The 17,884-nt window shown below is 50.5% G+C and overlaps 1 protein-coding gene across 5 annotated transcripts in view; it reads left to right on the top strand.

The window, feature by feature from the left end:
• The window catches only part of SNED1 (sushi, nidogen and EGF like domains 1), a 123,867-nt gene that overhangs the window by 75,185 nt on the left and 30,798 nt on the right, over window positions 1-17,884 (top strand). For all 5 annotated transcript variants that reach the window (XM_050965335.1, XM_050965334.1, XM_050965333.1 and 2 more), the window contains 9 exons: window positions 1,043-1,147; window positions 1,975-2,088; window positions 2,929-3,045; window positions 4,565-4,681; window positions 4,765-4,881; window positions 5,508-5,621; window positions 8,029-8,202; window positions 14,390-14,503; window positions 15,992-16,105. In XM_050965335.1, coding sequence (XP_050821292.1) covers window positions 1,043-1,147; window positions 1,975-2,088; window positions 2,929-3,045; window positions 4,565-4,681; window positions 4,765-4,881; window positions 5,508-5,621; window positions 8,029-8,202; window positions 14,390-14,503; window positions 15,992-16,105 — 1,086 coding nt within the window. The remainder of the gene's footprint in view (window positions 1-1,042; window positions 1,148-1,974; window positions 2,089-2,928; window positions 3,046-4,564; window positions 4,682-4,764; window positions 4,882-5,507; window positions 5,622-8,028; window positions 8,203-14,389; window positions 14,504-15,991; window positions 16,106-17,884) is intronic.

Below are 17,884 nucleotides of genomic sequence, written 5' to 3' on the forward strand. Positions count from 1 at the left end.
AAAAATTGGAAAGAGTCCAGCAGAGGGCAACAAAAATGATTAGGGGGCTAGAGCACATGGTTTATGAGGAGAGGCTGAGGGAACTGGGATTATTTAATCTGCAGAAGAGAAGAATGAGGGGGGATTTGATAGCTGCTTTCAACTACCAGAAAGGGGGTTCCAAAGAGGATGTATCTAGACTGTTCTCAGTGTTATGAGATGACAGAACAAGGAGTAATGGTCTCAAGTTGCAGTCAGGACTGGCTCCATCTTTTTTGCCACCCCAAGCAGTGAAGAAAAAAAAGAGCCGAAATTGGCAGCACTTCAGCAGCAGCTCTATCACACCACTTCGTTCTTCGGCGGCAATTCGGCAGCCGGTCCTTCCCTCTAAGAGGGACAGGGGGACCCATGGCCAAATTGCTGCCAAAGACCCGGACGTGCCGCCCCTTCCCATTGACTACCCCAAGCACCTGTTTCCTGCACTGGTGCCTGGAGCCGGCCTTGGTTGCAGTGGGGAAGATTTAGGTTGGATATTAGGAAAAACTTTCAGTAGGAGGGTGGTGAAGCACTGGAATGGGTTACCTACGAAGGTGGTGGAATCTCCTTCCTTAGATGTTTTTAAGGTCAGGCTTGACAAAGCTCTGGCTGATATGATTTAATTGGGGATTGGTCCTGCTTTGAGCAGGGGGTTAGACTAGATGACCTCCTGAGATACCTTCCAACCCTGATATTCTATGATTCTATGTCCTCAGATAAGCAGTGGCTCTCCTCTCCAACAGGGAGGTGCAGCTGGCTGGGGATTTGCCATCTCCTAGAGGTTAATTAAGTTAAAGTTCTGATATCCTAGATGAAGAAAGGGGAGGTTCTGCTGGGAGGCTCTTGTAGCTGAATGGAATCTAGGCTCCTCACACAAGGGAATCTGTGCAAGCCTCGTGTTTACTCCTTGTCAGAGTCACTTGGTTGCCATAGTCATGGACAACCTGATAAACACCTAACTAGCTAGCTAGAGCATGGACTCAACTGTCCCAAAAGAGCCTCCATTTGCCATCTCTGTCTGTCACAGAGCTCTCTGAGGACTGCGAGTGTCGGAACGGGGGAAAGTGTCTGGATGGAAACTTCACCATTTGCCAGTGTCCGCCTGGATATTTTGGACTTCTCTGTGAATTTGGTAAGAGCAAAGATCTCCCAGTTTATCAGACTCCCACATTTCCTTCCTTTTCCCTTTCTTTTGTTATTGAAAATAGAGAGAGAAGCTAGGAGTCCTGCTGGTCCCACAGCTATTGATGGAGTGCTAGCCTTCAGAGACTATCCTCTATCACAACATCTGCTGTTCCACCAATCAGCCTCTGCTCTGCTCTAGAGCCAAAGGGAGGCTACATGCCCAGGTCCTCCCCTTGCTACTCTTCTCCACCGGAACCCCCTACTCAGCATCAGAGAGTCACCTGCTCTGGAGAAAAGGAGAATGGACTATTTCCATTTGTTCAGTCCTTAGCTCCACACCCTGCAGCCTGTGGACTCTCCCTAACTTGGCTGCTGTCTCCTGGAGGAGAGGGAGGTTTGGGGTTTCATACACATTCACTCCTGAGCTCTCCACACCGACCCAAATAAAGCTGTAATAGCCCCTCCTTGGCAGGAGGGATGAAGGGATTCAGACAGGGTCACTTCCCCCTCCAGCTCCTCCTTAGCAAAAAAAGAGTAAAAAATCTCTGTAGAATGCCCTTCCCAGGCCCTGAGCTGTCTGAGCAGATGGCTGGACACCGGCTTATGGCTGGCACAAGGAGTAGGGGTCACTCACCGGACACTGACCTCTGGCTAGCACACCACGGGGGAGTCACTCACTGGACGCTGACCTCTGGCTAGCACACCACGGGGGAGTCACTCACTGGATGCTGGCTTCTGGCTGGCACACTCTGGGTTACTGACCAGACATTGGCTTCTGGCTGGCACACTGGAGGATCACTCACAGGACACTGGCTATTGTCATTGTTCTCACAGAAGTGACCACTACACCGTGCAATATGAATACACAGTGTCCGGACGGGGGCTACTGCATGGAGTACGGTGGAAGCTACCTGTGCGTGTGTCATACGGACTATGGCACCAACCACTGTGAGTCTGGCTGGGTCTGGGCACAGGGAGGGGCTGGGGTCGATGGAAAGAGTGTGGGGCAGGCACTCGTAGTGTGGCTGAGGGGATCTGAGCTGCAGTGCTGGGTGGGGGGGTTGTCAGCAGTGCCTACAATGACAGAGGAGCAGCGGAGGAGTGGAGGGGTGGGGGGCTGTCAATGGAGGAGGTCAGGCATTTGTGACATGGCTTGATGAGCTGCTACAGCACAAGGCATGAGCAGGGAGCACCTCAAGGGATGAGCCATGCCAGTAGGACGGCACGGGATACGAGGGAGCCAGACTCCTAGCAGTTCCTTTAGGGAGTAGATCTCCCCTGCCCCACTCATTCAGGGGTGTCAGAGACCCTCTTCCTCCCTCATGTCCCCCAGGTGGTATCACCAAAGTGGTGGTGATGACAACGCCTAGTTCCTATCTGGACATGCTGGGTCAGATCTTTGTCCCCATTGCACAGCTGGGCAGAGCAAGGTGCTGAGCCCTGCAGAGAGGGCCTAACCCACAGCTCAATAGGGAGAGTCTCATGGGCTTTGGGTGATTTGCCGTGTGGCACCCAGTCACGCCACTGCAGGAATGCTGGAAGCTCGCCCTAATCCTAGCAGCCCTGTGAATGGCTAGAGCGCAAATGCTAGTGGCCCACAGCAGGGTGCAGGCCACCACAAGCCCTGCAATGATACAGCCAGGGAGGAATGCCAAGGAGCCAGCCAGCCCTGCCACAAGGAAGGAGCAGACTAGATGCACCCATGGGGTTTTGCCACTCAGACCTGCTCTGCCTGGTAGGACTTGTATTGACCATCTTAACTGTGTGGTCTCATCTGTGGTTTTTCAGCTGTGCCATCTCCCTGCGACTCAGAGCCCTGTCTGAACGGGGGGTCTTGCGAAGCCCACGATGACTCATACACCTGCGAATGTCCCCGGGGCTTCAACGGCAAGCACTGTGAGAAAGGTACTCCTGAGGCATGGGCTGGAGAGACGGGGCAGGGAGGGCCCTTGGCATGTCCCACCTGCCATGCACTCTGGTTAGTCTGTGTTCAGGAGACTCCAGCCCCATGCAGAGTAGCAGCACAGGTGCAGGGAACAGCTGCATCCAGCCTTCCAGCTCCCCTTCCTGTCACTGTGTTGTGTAGCTCGGTCAAGCCAGGGAATGGTCACCTAGAAAGAGTTCCGGCTACAGCCAAGAGATTGGAGCAAAATCCAAGCCCCATAAGGCAGATGAGCAGCCTAGAGATCCTTCAGCTGTAAGAGCCAGTGCAATATCTACCTGCTCTTCACAGTGGGGAAATTCCACTCCTGGCTATGGGGGCAGGGGAAGGTGAGAGATCGGGGCAGAACTAACAGCCTTGGGCTCTAGGAAACCCTGAGGAACAGAGATGCTAATTGGGGCAGTGAAATCAGAATGGCACTTTGGCCTGTTCAGGTCTCTTCCCTTCAGGACATCTCTTGGGACTGTCTGGCTCCCCCAGTGCTGAGCAGATTCTGTAGCTCATTTCAGAATGGAGTTAATCAGCTCTGGTGTCTGAAGCTGTACATGGCTCATGTGCTATGCAATCCAGCCAAGCAGCCTTTGCCTCACTGGGGAGCAGCGGGTAACTTGCCTAGTTCATGCAATAGACAGGTGGTAGCCAGGGCCGCCCAGAGGATTCAAGGGGCCTGCGGCAAAGTGGGGGCGCTTGTACTCACCGGGCGGCGCTCCAAGTCTGCAGTGGCAGCGGGTCCTTCACTCACTCCAAGTCTGCGGTGGCGGGAGGTCCTTCACTTGCTCCGCGTCTTCGGCAGCACTGACGGACCCACCACCGAAGTGCCGCCAAAGTCCCAGTCCACCACTGGGTGAGTAGCCAGGGAAGGGATTCTCGGCCAGGGCTCGCAGGGCCTCTGCAGGGCCTGGGGCAAATTGCCCCACTGCCCCGCCAGTCTGGGTGGCCCTGGTGGTAGCATTGCTGTGCAGGGCAGATACATGGGAGTCTCTGCAGCTGCTTCTGGCCTAGAGCACTAGCTGTGTCAAGGCATACAGCGACATTGTAGAACAGCTTAGGCCAAGAGTGGATGTGCTGATTTGCCAACACTTTCAAACTTAGGCGCGGCCTAAAGTCAGGCTCTTAAATCCATATTTAGGCTCCTATGTTTAAGTGGCCTGTGTTTCCACGGTGCTGAGCTCCTACCTGCAGTGCCATTGGCTTTGGTGGGGCTGTGCCTGCTCTGCGTCATTGACAATCGGGCCAATCAGATGCCTGACTGGATTTCTTTAAACCTAACTTTGAGCTCCCAGGGAGGAGATTGTGGCTGTTTCTGAGCAGCTGGAGAATGGAGCCCTCGGTGGCCCAGTCAGGACAGGGTGGCTGGGGTGTGGGAGAAGCAGCCAGCCCATGAGAGGGGATGAATTGAAGCCATCCCCACTCCTGTTGACGAAAGCACAAGAGGTGATGCTTTCCACACGTGGCTCCTCTGCCTGTGTTCTCTTTCCTCAGTCAGGCCAAGGCTGTGCAGCTCCGGGCCGTGTCGGAACGGTGGGACATGTAAGGAGGCAGACGGAGAATACCACTGTGCCTGCCCCTACCGATTCACCGGGAAGCACTGCGAGATAGGTACCCACAATGCTAAGCACTGATGAGGGGAGAGCTGGGAAGGCATTGGCTGCTGCTTAACATGGCTCTCTTTGTGCCCACAGGTAAACCAGACTCCTGTGCCTCTGGGCCATGTCAGAACGGGGGCACATGTTTCCACTACATTGGCAAGTACAAGTGTGACTGTTCCCCAGGCTACACGGGCCGGCACTGTGAGATAGGTACGAGCGTGGCAGACTGGCAAGGAGTTAAAACTAGGATTCTGGTGCCAATGCTCAGCTCAGAGCCCCTGGCCAGAGACCCAAGGTCTGCCGTTCAGTGCTTGGCTACTAGGCCGGCAATCAGTGGGCTTGGAGTCGTTCGCAGGCTCTACACATTAACCAGGGGAGCATCCTCGGCTGGGAAAGCCACAGTCAGGCAGTTTGGGGTACTGGGTACCATTGCCTAGTCAATGGTGTCTCTGGCCATTTAGCAGAGGACATGCGTTCAATCCCTGATTGCTGGAGCACAGCAAGCAGAGATCTGTGCTCAGTCTGTAGTATCCACAAAGACTGAGTTCAATGGCTGGCTTGTGTAATCACTGCCCAGTGAATCCAGCACCCGTCCAGTCGTAACCCAACTCCTCCATGGGCCTGGTCGGGTGCCCTAGAAAATCCTTTGAGAGCTGAGCAGGCTGGTGCTGGTTTGTTAATGGGGTTGGAGGGCAATTGATTTAATGCTCCTGGGAGCTCATCCCTACATCCCCATGGTTTGGCAGCGTATCCAGGCAGCACTGTAGATGTGGCACAGAGAGGGAGGAAGGGCTCCAGGCAGCATGTCCATGGCCATTTGTGATATTCTTTTCCAGCCCCTTCTCCTTGCTTCCTGAGTCCGTGTGAAAACAGAGCCACCTGTGAGGACCACGGCGGCAACTACACCTGTACGTGCCCTGTGGGATACGTGGGAAAGCTCTGCCAGTCAGGTAATAGCCAAGAAGCCTCAGCACCAGGAGCAGCCCAGAGAACTAACCCTGCTCTTGAGCAGGGCCAGCTTAGAGCACTTCCCAAGCCTGCCCCTCGACAAGGGGAGAGTCCTGAACATCAGCCCTCTGGTGTTAGACCGCCCAGCATAGTTCCATCATCCTGGCTGAATGAAGGGGGCGAGGCAGGGGGTGCTTTGCTGGAGAAAGAATGGGAGTTGGAAGATATGGCTTCTCTTTGCAGTTCTGCGCAAATCCTCAGGCAATCTCGGGCAGTCCTTTAACTTGGCAGTGGAGTTCCTCTGAACCGACACCTGCATAAAAAGCAGCAATTTGGCCCAGACTTCAGACTAAAGGTGCCATCTTCTTAAAGAAGAAAAGTTCCTAAAACAAAGGGATCATGGAAGCGAAAGGCTCTGTGAAGATGCATCTGAGGAAGATCTCATGTTGGTCTCAGCCCTGTTGACACTGTAACTTCAGCCCTAGAAAGGAGCCCTAGAAAGGCTGTTCTGTGTATCCCCAATATATAGGTCCTTCACTGTGGCACGGCTCCCGCTCCCCCAGATTATTGATGGCCTGGTGCAATGGCATCATGTACTGAATAGTTTCCTCCCTGCAAGTAATGTCTTGGGCACCCATTGGAGGCGCTGGGAGAGGGTGAGAACCGAGGCCACTGGTGCTGTTTCTGGATCCCCACAACCCTACCAACTGAGGTAGGTGATTAGGCACGTGAAGGCACGTGAGTTCCTAATGCCTGCTGCTGGGCTTTTCCATGCCTCCTCCCCACCACCCCTGCTTGCCTTGGCATATTTCAGGGCATGGGCATGGTGCCAATGTCGATGTGACAGGTTGGATCACAGAAACACCCTTGGGAACTGCCACCTAATTTGTCAGGACTACCTCTGAGCCCATTTTCCTTGCAAGCTTGGGACTTCATACCTTGCCTTGTTTGAGCCAGACATGCTAGCCTGCTGCAAACACAGATCCAAGTCTGAACCACGTCCCCCACAAGCTGCAGTCTTAACAGAAAACAGCTTAAGAAGTGATCCTGTCTCCAACACTCAGATACCCAGCTCCCAATGGGGTCCAAACCCCAAATAAATGTGTTTTACCCTGTATAAAGCTTATACAGGGTAAACTCATAAACTGTTGCCCTCTATAACACTGACAGAGAGATATAGACAGCTGTTTACACCCCTCCCTCCCCAGGTATTACTACTTAGTCTGGGTTAATTAATAAGTAAAAAGTGATTTTATTAAATATAAAAAGTAGGATTTAAGTGGTTTCAAGTAATAACAGACAGAACAAAGTAAATTACCAAACAAAATAAAACAAAACACACAAGTCTAAGCCTAATACAGTAGGAAGCTAAATGCAGGCAAGTCTCACCCTCAAAGATGTTGCAATCAGCTTCTTTACAGACGAGCCTCCTTCTAGTCTGGGTCCAGCAATCGTTCACACTCCTGTAGTTACTGTCCTTTGTTCCAATTTCTTTCGGGTATCTCTTTGGGGTGGAGAGGCTCTCTTGAGCCAGCTGAAGACAAAATGCAGGGGTTTTCCCAGGGGCATATATTGTCTCTCTCTTGTGGGTGGAAGCCACTCTCTCCCCCTCTGTAGAATCCAGCTACAAAATGGAGTTTTGGAGTCACATGGGCAAGTCACATGTCTATGCATGATTCAGTTCTTACAGGCCGATGCCATGTTTCACTTGTTAGCCCAAACATTCCCAGCAAAGCTCAGTTGTAGATTGACATCTATCAAAACCCATTGACACTTTAAGTGTTTCTTGATTGGGCACTTCCTGAGAACAGTCTTTTCTCAAGAAGCTGACCAAATGCTTCACTGAGGCTGCTTAAAATCAAACAAGTACATAGCCAATATTCATAACTTTGAATACAAAAATGATACATGCATACAAATAGGATGAATGTATTCAGTAGATCATAAACTTTGCAGGGATATGTTACATGGGATAACTAGCATAAAACATATTCCAGTTATGTATATTTACACTCATAAGCGTATTTCTATAAAGCATTATGGGGTGCAACGTCACAGTCGACTCCTTTAAGGGGATGCTGTAAAAATGCCCTGGGTTGCAGCCCCAGCCTTGGGGTCTGCAGGGTTGTCTCCAGGCTCAAGCTGCTCTCTGAGGCCAGTTCTCGGGCATGGCAGGGTTCGCCTCTCCAGACAGAGCCAAGGTTCTGTGGGCAAGAGCTGGAGAGCTCTCTGGAGCTCACAAGCGCAGCCCTGGATGGCAGAGCCATCATGCTCTCTGGACTTGGCCCAGCTTGCCGCCTCTCGAAGAGACAGGGAGCGACTGCTTCTTGGATGCCCAGGTTACAGCGCTGGCTCAGGGACACCTGCTGTTCACATGCCTTGTCATTCATGCCTTTCTTCTTTCGCCAGAGGTGGACTGCGGCATTCCCAACGAGGTGAAGCATGCCCGGGTGCTGTTTAACTCCACCCGCATGGGCTCTCTGGCTGAATACCAGTGTGAGCGAGGCTACATCTTGCGCCCTCAGAACAACCCCCGCATCTGCAGCGCACAGGGCGTCTGGAGCGACCCCCCAGAGTGTGACGGTAAGATGGTGCAATGAGGAAAGGGGCCTACACAGCCTGAGCTATCCTGCCAGAATGGCTGCTTCCTGGGGCCTAGCTGGGCCTGGAGCCCCCTTAGCAGCCATGAGATGTGGCCATTTCTCTTGTGGCACAGCCTGTGTGGTGCCCCTGGGGATGCTTGGGAACACCCCTCCATGACTAGACCAGACTCTTTTCAGCCTGTGCTAAGATACCCAGGGCTCCATACCCCCTTGGAGGCGCAAAACTCCTGGGGGGACATAGGGTCTGGATGCGGACTTCATGCTGTCCTCAAGCCCTCTGCTCAATTCACATCTCTGCCTGGTAGCCACACTTCTGGGATGTGCTGCACCTGCAAAGGACATGCAGCCACTGGGAAAGGCAAGATCAAGCCACTATTCTGTGTGGTACCAGGGAGCTAGAGAGGAGCAACATTGTGGGGGCAGATTGGGATCAGCAGAGAGCAAGCGCCTGCAGCATGGGAGACAGAGGATAGTGCTGACATGGCGTCAATCAGAGATTCCAGAGGAGGGAGAGGACGGGCCTCCTGGCAGGAGCGCAGCACTAGGGGATGGAATGTCACTCCAGACCAATGGCTAGTTCATTGTCACTAGCCACACTCCCCTGGGAACCACCTCCCTGGCCTACTCCTGGGCTGGCTAGCTGGCGTCTCTGCATCTGGCATGTGTGCTAGGCAGCACTGCGCTTTACCCTCTGCTCGGTCTCTGAGCTTTGGCTCTGACTTGGCCCTATCCGAGCTGCCATCCACATCCATAATTACTGTTACTACAATTCCTTAATGATCCTGATAAGGTCCTCAGCCAAGTGTCCTGCTCCATTTGTGAGTTGTGCTCCCAATTTCTGTACTTCATCCAAGAGACAATAGACCAAATACGGCATTGCCTTCCCTCTGCTCATCCCACAATTCTCTCCTCCTTCTTCCCTTCCCTTGCCCAGTGACTCCATCCCATCTCCTGATCTCCCTGTGCCCACGCTTATCCCTGCTCTCACTGTGTTCTGGAACCTCTCCCCACCTGGCTCTTCCACTTACAAAACAAACATGCTTTAGCCTCTCCCAAAGTTACCTTCCCATCTCCCTTATCTCTTCCACCTCTAAGCTCATGGAATGTGCTGACTACAATGGTTGTCTGGAGTTCCTCCTCTCCAATTCCATCTAGCCCTCTACTCTAGGCCTGTCTCCGTCTGTCCAAAATAAAATCTCAGCCTGTGTCTCTGACATCTCATCATGGGTGTCCAGCCATCAGCTCAAACTCAACATGGCTAAAACAGAGTTCTTAATTTTTTCCCCTCCCAAGTCCTCTCCATCACCTCCTTTCTCAGTCACTGTGGATAACACTATCATCCTGCCTGTCCTTCAGGCCTGTAACCTGGGCATCCTCTTCAACTCAGCTTGGACATGAGTGTGACGGGTTCTCCCCGGGGTGCCACCTGGAACTGGAGAACCACTGAGCCCTCTGACCCACCAGCCTGGGCTTCCTCTCACACTTAGCTGCTTGACAAGCTGCAAAGCCCTCCAGCCTGCACTTTCACCAGCATTCACACAGGTAGAGACACATCCAGCTGCAGTTACATGCAGGCTCCCTGACCACCAGCCTCCCAGCCTAGGACCCCAGAGCAGTACTATCCTGCCCTGGTCAAATCTGGCCAGTATATGGGTTTAATGCCCAGTCTGCTTCTCCCTCAATGTGAAGAGGACAATGCACACTTGTGGTAACTGTGATGGGTTGAATCACAGAAACCCTCTTGGGAGCTGCCACCTGAAGTGCCCAGACTACTTCTAGCCCTGCCTTCCCTGCCAGCTCAGGATCCCAGCACCCTGTCTTGCTGAGCCCCACACTCCTGTCTGCTCCAACAAAGACCCAGGATCTGAATTACTTGCCCCAGTGCTGCAGGTTTACCTGAAAGCAGCTAACAGAAGTGTTCTTGTCTTTAACACTCAGATGCCCAACTCCCAATGGGGTCTAAACCCAAATAAATCCATTTTACCCTGTATAAAGCTTACGCAGGGTAAACTCATAAATTGTTTGCCCTCTATAACACTGATAGAGAGAGATGCACAGTTGTTTGCTCCCCCAGGTATTAATGCTTACTCTGAGTTAATTAATAAATAAAAAGTGATTTTATTAAATACAGAAAGTAGGATTTAAGTGGTTCCAAGTAGTAACAGACAGAACAAAGTAAGTCACCAAGCAGAATAAAATAAAATGTGCAAATCTATGTCTAATCAGACTGAATCCTCACCAGTTCCAGAATGCTCCCTTTTACAGACTAATCTCCTTTTAGCTTGGATCCAGCAATCACTCACACTCCTTGCAGTCACTGTCCTTTGTTCCAATTTCTTTCAGGTATCCTGGGGCGGTGGAGAGGCTCTCTCTTTAGCCAGCTGAAAACAAAATGGAGGGGTCTCTCAGGGGTTTAAATAGACTTTCTCTTGTGGGTGGAGACCCCCTCCTCACTCCTATGCAAAGTCCAGCTCCAAGATCGAGTTTAGGAATCACCTGGGCAAGTCACATGTCCATGCATGACTCACAGTTTTTACAGGTAGCGTCCATTGTTCACGTGCTACCTTGAACGTCCTCAAGTAGACTTCTTATGTAGATTGGAGCATTCCAAGATCCATTGTTCTTTAAGTGTTTCTTGATTAGGTACTTAATTTCAACATTCCTTTCTCCAGGAACTGACCAAATGCCCTACTAAGGTTATTTAGAAATCAAGCCAGTACACAGCCAACATTCATGACATTCATAACTTCGAATACAAAAATGATACATGCATACAAATAGGATTAATACATTCAGTAGATCATAACCTTTGAGATATGTTACATGGCATATGTAGCATAAAACACATTCTAAGCATATTTCCATAAAGCCTTATGGGAGATACCATCACAGTAACCAAGCAGAGATTTTCCCTGAGCACTTCAGTCAAAGCTCATTGGTTTAGATTAAAACAAAAACAAGTTTATTAACTACAAAAAATAGATTTTAAGTCATTATAAGTGATAGCAAACAGATTACCTAGCAAATAAACAACAAATGAAAACTAAGCTTAATATACTAAATAGAGTGGATATGAATTAGCAGATTCTCACCCTGATAAATTATACAAACAGGCTGCAGATTCTTAAGGTACAAACTACACTTGCTTTGCAGCTTGGAATTCCCAGGTTTCAGTCTTTGTTCTTCAAGTGTTTTCAGGAGTCTTCTTGTCTGGAGAGTAAAGAACCCTAGATGATGTCACTCCCTGCCTTATATGACTTTTGTATAGGGCGGAAGCCCTTTGTTCCAAAGCTGTGGACAAGTACTGACTCCCCAAGATGGAGTCCAGCATCATGTGGCCTGGTCACATGTCCTTGCACAGTCATAGCAGCCATCACTCACAGGCTGTCTGTAGTGTTCTCAGAAAGGCTCACTAGGTGGGAGATAAGCTTCTCCTAAGGCTGTTGTTTTTTCTAATGGCCCATTACTGTGAATTGGTCCTTTACAACCAGCTATTTAGACTGAAAGCATCTTGTCTAGGGGCTGTTACCCAGGTGTAACTACATTTGAAGTACACATACATAGTGAGTATTTATAACTTCAGATACAAAAATGATACATGCATACAAATAGGATAATCATATTCAGCAAATCATAACATTTCCAATGACATCTCACATAACCCATCTTGCATAAAATGCATCATAATTACACTATAACCATATCATAACAATGTCACTATGAAGAGTATAGTGTGCAGTGTCACAGTGAAGATCTAGGGAGAAGTCTAAATCTTCCTGATTCTCTCTGCATAACCCCTAAGGAACAGCCCTTCCTACTCCTCCACATAACTAAAGCTCTCATTGACTCACTCCTGAGTTACTACAACATCCTTTCGTGAGTGGAGTCCTGTCCTGCTCATGTCCATTCAGACTGTTGCTGCAAAGATTGTTCTCCTAACCCAGCCTTTCTCCATGTCATGCCTCTCTTTGCGTCCCTCCCTTGGCTCCCGCTTCTCTAGTGCATCGAACATGAACTACTTCTCTTCATTTCCAAGGCCCTTCACAGCCTATCACCAGCCTGTGCATCATCCCTCATTCACTACCGAGTGGTCGACTCCCACCATCAATGGGTCCAAAAGGCCAACCTTCACTGCCACCGGTTCTGTTTTTAAACTAGTCCCATGGGGCTGTCTCCCTCCTAGGCTGCCCCAGCCCCTCGCACGTGTGACAAGCTCCTTATAAACGTGCAACACATTCCATCTTCGTCCCCTTCAGAGTCCTCCTCAAAACACTCATCTGCGGTGAAGCCAACAAAACACTTGCTGGTGGCTAGGCCACGGCTGCCCACAGCATTGACTCATAGCCTCTCATAGTTCCTTTGTGCTCCTCCATTGTGTGTCTACATCTGCTGGGTCCTGTCTTAGATTCCAGATCTTTGGAGCAGGGGCCATCTTATTGTTCTCTTCTTGTAGAGCACCTGGTGCAATGGTATCCTAAGCCATGACTGGGGTCCTTGGTGCTACCATAATACACCTAATAAATAATATATGGCACCTGGTGCAATGGGGTCCTGGACCATGACTGGGGCTCCTACATGCTACTGTTATACATCTAATAAATAATGTGCAGTACTTGGTGCAATGGTATCCTAAGCCATGACTGGGGCTCCTCGGTGCTACCATAATACACCTAATAAATAATATATGGCACCTGGTGCATTGGTGTCCTGGACCATGGCTGGGGCGATTAGGGACTACTGTAATACACCTAATAAATAATGTACGGCACCTAGTGCAATGGGGTCCTGGACCATGACTAGGGCTCCTACATGCTACTGTAATACATCTAATAAATAATGTGCAGTATTGGTGCAGTGGGATCCTAAGCCATGACTGGGGCTCCTCGGTGCTACCATAATACACCTAATAAATAATATACGGCACCTGGTGCATGGGGGTCCTGGACCATGGCTGGGGCTCCTACATGCTACTGTAATATGTCTAATAAATAATGTGCAGTACTTGATGCAATGGGGCCTGGGCCATGGCTGGGGCTCCTAGAGACTACCGTAATATGAGGGGGTTGGTGCCCCAGGGCTATGGTGGGCAGAGAGGACTCCCTCCAGCTCTCTCACCCTGCAGCAGTGAGGAGAGGCACGTCTCCCCACCATGGCAGATCCGGGGCTGGGGGCCATAGGATAGGCACCTCTCCCCAGGCCATGGCAGATCCAGGCCGGTGCTGGGTTCGGACCAGGGGAGGAGCGCCCCAGCCGCAGCTGGCTTCGGGCTGCTCTGGCCACAGCAGAGTTGGGGCTGGGGGAAGGGCGACCCAGCCACTGCAGGACTGGGACTGGGGCTGCAGGATAGGTGCCTCTCCCCCATCCCCAACAGGTCTGGGTTGGGGCTGTTTTTGTGCTGGGGGAAAGGCACTGCAAAAGGTCCAGCTCAGGTCTGAGTTCGGACCAAGGGAGGGGCGCCCCAGCCACAGCAGGTCCAGGCCGTGGCAGAGTTGGGGCTCGGAGAGGGGTGCCCTAGACCGCGGCAGAATTGGGAGTGGGGGAGGGGTGCCCTGGCCACAGCAGGTCTGGGCCGTGGCAGAATTGGGGCCAGGGGAGGGTGCCTCAGCTATGGCAGGTGTGGGCTGGACTGTCCCTCCCCTGGCAGCGGCAGGTTGGGGGCCAGGCTAGGTTGGGGTCGGAGGAGGAACACCCCTCCCCCATCCGCAGCAAGTTCCTGGGTGGGTTCCCTGAGCACCTGTGCGGCTCTTAATAGACTGCTGCGTGGCCATGCAGCTTACAGGGATCTTAGGTCTAGGCCAAAACTAGGGCTCCTAGGTACTATGGTAATACACCTACTAAATAATGTACAGCACCTGGCACAACAAGGTCTTGCGCCATGACTGGGGCTCCTACTCGCTACCATAATACACTTAATAAATAATAATGGTACACAGGTAGGGAGACTCCACTCACCCACTCCCCACTGTAGGCCCAGGCGGCTTTCTGGGAGGCCATCAACATGGGCTGTGCTTGCTCCTTTAGGCATGGTTAGCAGTGCAGCCTGCTTCACTGATTGCACCTCTGTGTGGGATGGGACAGTCATGGCCATGGGAGATGGTCCTGTGTGGCTTGGATATTTCACTGACTATAAACTCTTCTCTCCCCCGACCCCATGCTTCCCTCCCCAGAAATTAACGAGTGCCTTTCTCAGCCCTGTTTCAACAGGGGCTTGTGCAAGGATCGTATCGCTGAGTTCCTGTGCCTGTGTGAAGCAGGATACACAGGCCCCCACTGTGAGTTGGGTAAGAGAATGTGAAAAATACACTTATGGGAACCCCATCCAATGATGAGCAAGGCAGGAAAATACCTCTGCCTTGATTGGCCCTCAAAGCTGCTTCAGAAATGGCCTGGGAGGGAGATGTTACCCGGGGATGGCCTCGCCCAACAGCCCATCTGGAAAGCATCACAGCCAGGGCAGCAAAAGGCCAGTGAGGCAGCTTCAAGATCCATACCACTGGTGCTGCTCCTTAGAGTCATACACTCCTTAGTGTCATGTGAGAGCTACAGCACTCATGCAGCATACGGCCCTGCTAGCAGCTGGGCCAGAAAGAGTTCCGAGGTGCTTATCATCATGGATCTGTGCCTTACGGGGGGATGAACATCCATGCCACTGCGCATGTGTGTGGTCAGTCTCCTAGAGCTATAGAGGAGAATGTGGCTGAGTTTTTCAATTCAGCCTAATGGATTTAGATTCACAGTCCCCTTTTAAACAAATGGGAATTGTGTGTCTATATCCCCTAGTCAGCTTTAGGTCTGTATGTGTTTGGGATATAAACAGCCACATACACCCTGCACCCTCTTATTCTCTTTATTGGAGCTGATTGGGACTTTTATTTTTTAGAAATGTTTCATTTTAATAATTGTAATATTTTTGAGATTTCATTTAAAAGAATGGCTTTTGGCAACCAAAAACTGAAAAAATTCAGCAGGTCAGGAGAAAACTGTTCAGTAAAACCAATAATTTTTTGCCCAGTTGTCCAAAGTGTTTTGATTTTTCAATGAAAATCTGAAAAATGTGGTTGAAATTGGACACTTCCCATGGGTTTTCGGGGAGGGGGGATGAAGAACCCAAAGCTTTCCCCCAACTCAGTTCCTTGTACCTGCCGGGCTTGTGCCTGTGCCCAATGCACTCATGAACAGCACTAGTTCTCTTTAATGGGTACCAGCCTAAGGGAGCAAATGCTTTCCGTGTGGCAGGAGCTTTGGCAATGCCTTTTGAACGGGGCATGTGTATGTTTTACTGGCATGAATTACACACACAGCTGAAGGGGAGCTATGAAAAGGAAGAAAAGTGGCTGTGTTCTCTAGGTGCAGCATGGCGCACACAACCCACTGTCAAACCCACAGCATATACCAGCAAAAATACACACCAATATTCACAGTGACTCCCCGAATAACAAGGCATTTGATTGTGTTTCGGACCACTCCTTCCTTATGTGAGGCTCTTGTTATTCAGACTGCTCAAGCCTGAAATCAGAACTGGAGTAAAGCACATGACAGGGGTTCCAGCACAGCAGCCTGGCCTTTCAGGATTGACCTAATTGTGCAGTTCTTACTCATGTCGGTGAGCACTTAAACAAGTAGCCCCAAGCCAGTGAGGCTACCTGTGTGTGAGAGCACCCAGGGCAGTGAGTAAGGGCCACCCGGTCTAGCTCTGTGTTGTCAGTGCATGCTGTGCTGAGGATGGGGTTCTGGTCTGTACATGACTGTTTCCTTTTGCTTCTACACAGAGATTGATGAATGTCAGTCCGACCCCTGTAAGAATGGAGGAACTTGCAAGGATCTCCCAGGATCCTTTGCTTGTCATTGTCCCGATGGCTTCATGGGAATCCAGTGTGAAACAGGTAGAAATTTCACAGGGTAAAGCTCAACCCAAATCCCTCAAAGGCAGTGCTGGGATTCCAGTCTGATGCTCCTGGACTGAGAGAGAGCCATGGAGGCAGTACTGGCCTGCCCAGCCTGGTCCATCCTCACGAACCTCGACAGGTATGCCCTGGAGTTCCCAGGCATGCTCACTTGTAGGAAGACTATCTTGTCAGGGCTGGGATGGGAATTCAACAGCCCTGCGCTGTCCTGCTGGATCATGAGATTTGGTTTTCATGCCCTTGAGCTCCACCAGCAGACTCTGATTCTGCCCCAAGAGATGCCCCTGCATCTTCCCTGCAGAGCGTGCAGGTGTGACCTGCATCCCATTAGCCTGTCCAAGGTCACCCAGGCCGTCTGTGCTAGAGCAGGGACTCAAAGCCAGATCTGCAACGTCCTTGGCTGGTGCCCTAACCGTTGGCCAAGCCTTCCTCTCTCCGGCATGGCACTGTCTTGGCTAGTGCTGGACAGTCCCCAGAGCTGACACTTTTTTCACATTTTGTCACCAATGGGGAGGTAGAAAATTTGGTGACATTTTTGTGATTCTTCTCCCCCTTATTTTTCAACAAACCCTATAGCTGGCCAGCATTTATTTCTTAATTTTGAAATTTCAAATTTTGACCAAAAAAAAAAAGGAGGAAAAATTTCTAAAATCTATTTGCTGATTTGTGTTGATTAATTTTTTACCAGCTGTGGTGATAAGCGTGAGTTGCTGACCGTGACCTTTCAGTGGCTGTCACTGTGCATAATAAGCTCCATGTATCAGTGCATCATGTCTGTATTGAAAGACACCTGGACACCTCTTAAGCTGCCTTCTGCTTGGCTTTTTGATGGCAATCAAACATATGCAGTGACTTTTAACTATCACCCCTGTTTGGAAGGCAGGGGCCTCCTTGGGACTCTCATTCACATCAATGACCACTTAACCAGGGGGTCTGATGGCATCAGTACATGCTCACCAGCCTATCCTGGTTAGCAGAAAGAGGCAGGTGCTATATTCAGTGTGACTTGCTGAAGCACATTACCAGTTCTGTAGTGACCTTTGAGTGGGTTTGAAATGGGACTAATCAGAGTGCATTAATGAACTGTTAACGTGTGTCAGCAGCCTGCATGCAGAGAGTCGGAGTGCAGCAGGCTGGTGTGGGGTAGATTCACACCCCAGCTCGCTGCACACTGACTGTTCGTGGAGACCAGCCCACATTGGGTGATAATTTTGCCCTACTTTCATGAAAATGATTCCAGCGAGCACACTGCTGTGCTGTGCTGAGAGCAGGTGTGCTGTGCCAACCTCAGAGCCTCACATCACCAAGTCCTTACCAGCACTAACGTCAGTGGGGTTTTTTCCAAGAAATGAGCCAGAGCTCGAGCCAGAGCCTACTGAAGTCAATGGAGAGAGTCTTTGGACTTTGGATCCTGCGCTGAGTAGGGACTTGAGGCTCTGGTCCACAGATTGTAAACAAAGCAACGATTACAATCAGCTAGTAAATAGATTTAGCTAGTGATCTACAGGATATAGGCTCAATTAGCTGGATAATTTGATGTTGGTTCCAACACATACCCTTCTCCCTGCCACCACAAAAGACTGTTATAGGAAAATCCATGCACTAAACAGCTTGTCTGCATGTAAAAGTGAATCTGGAATAAGGTAGGGTGTGAATGGAATAAGACTGTCGACACATTAAGTTAAATCAGGAATAGCTATTAGGAATCACTCCCCATATAGATAAACCCTTAAATTAGCACAGTGACACTGAGTTGGG

Source organism: Gopherus flavomarginatus, chromosome 8, assembly GCF_025201925.1.
Source record: "Gopherus flavomarginatus isolate rGopFla2 chromosome 8, rGopFla2.mat.asm, whole genome shotgun sequence".
In the NCBI taxonomy this organism is placed as follows: Eukaryota; Metazoa; Chordata; order Testudines; family Testudinidae; genus Gopherus; species Gopherus flavomarginatus.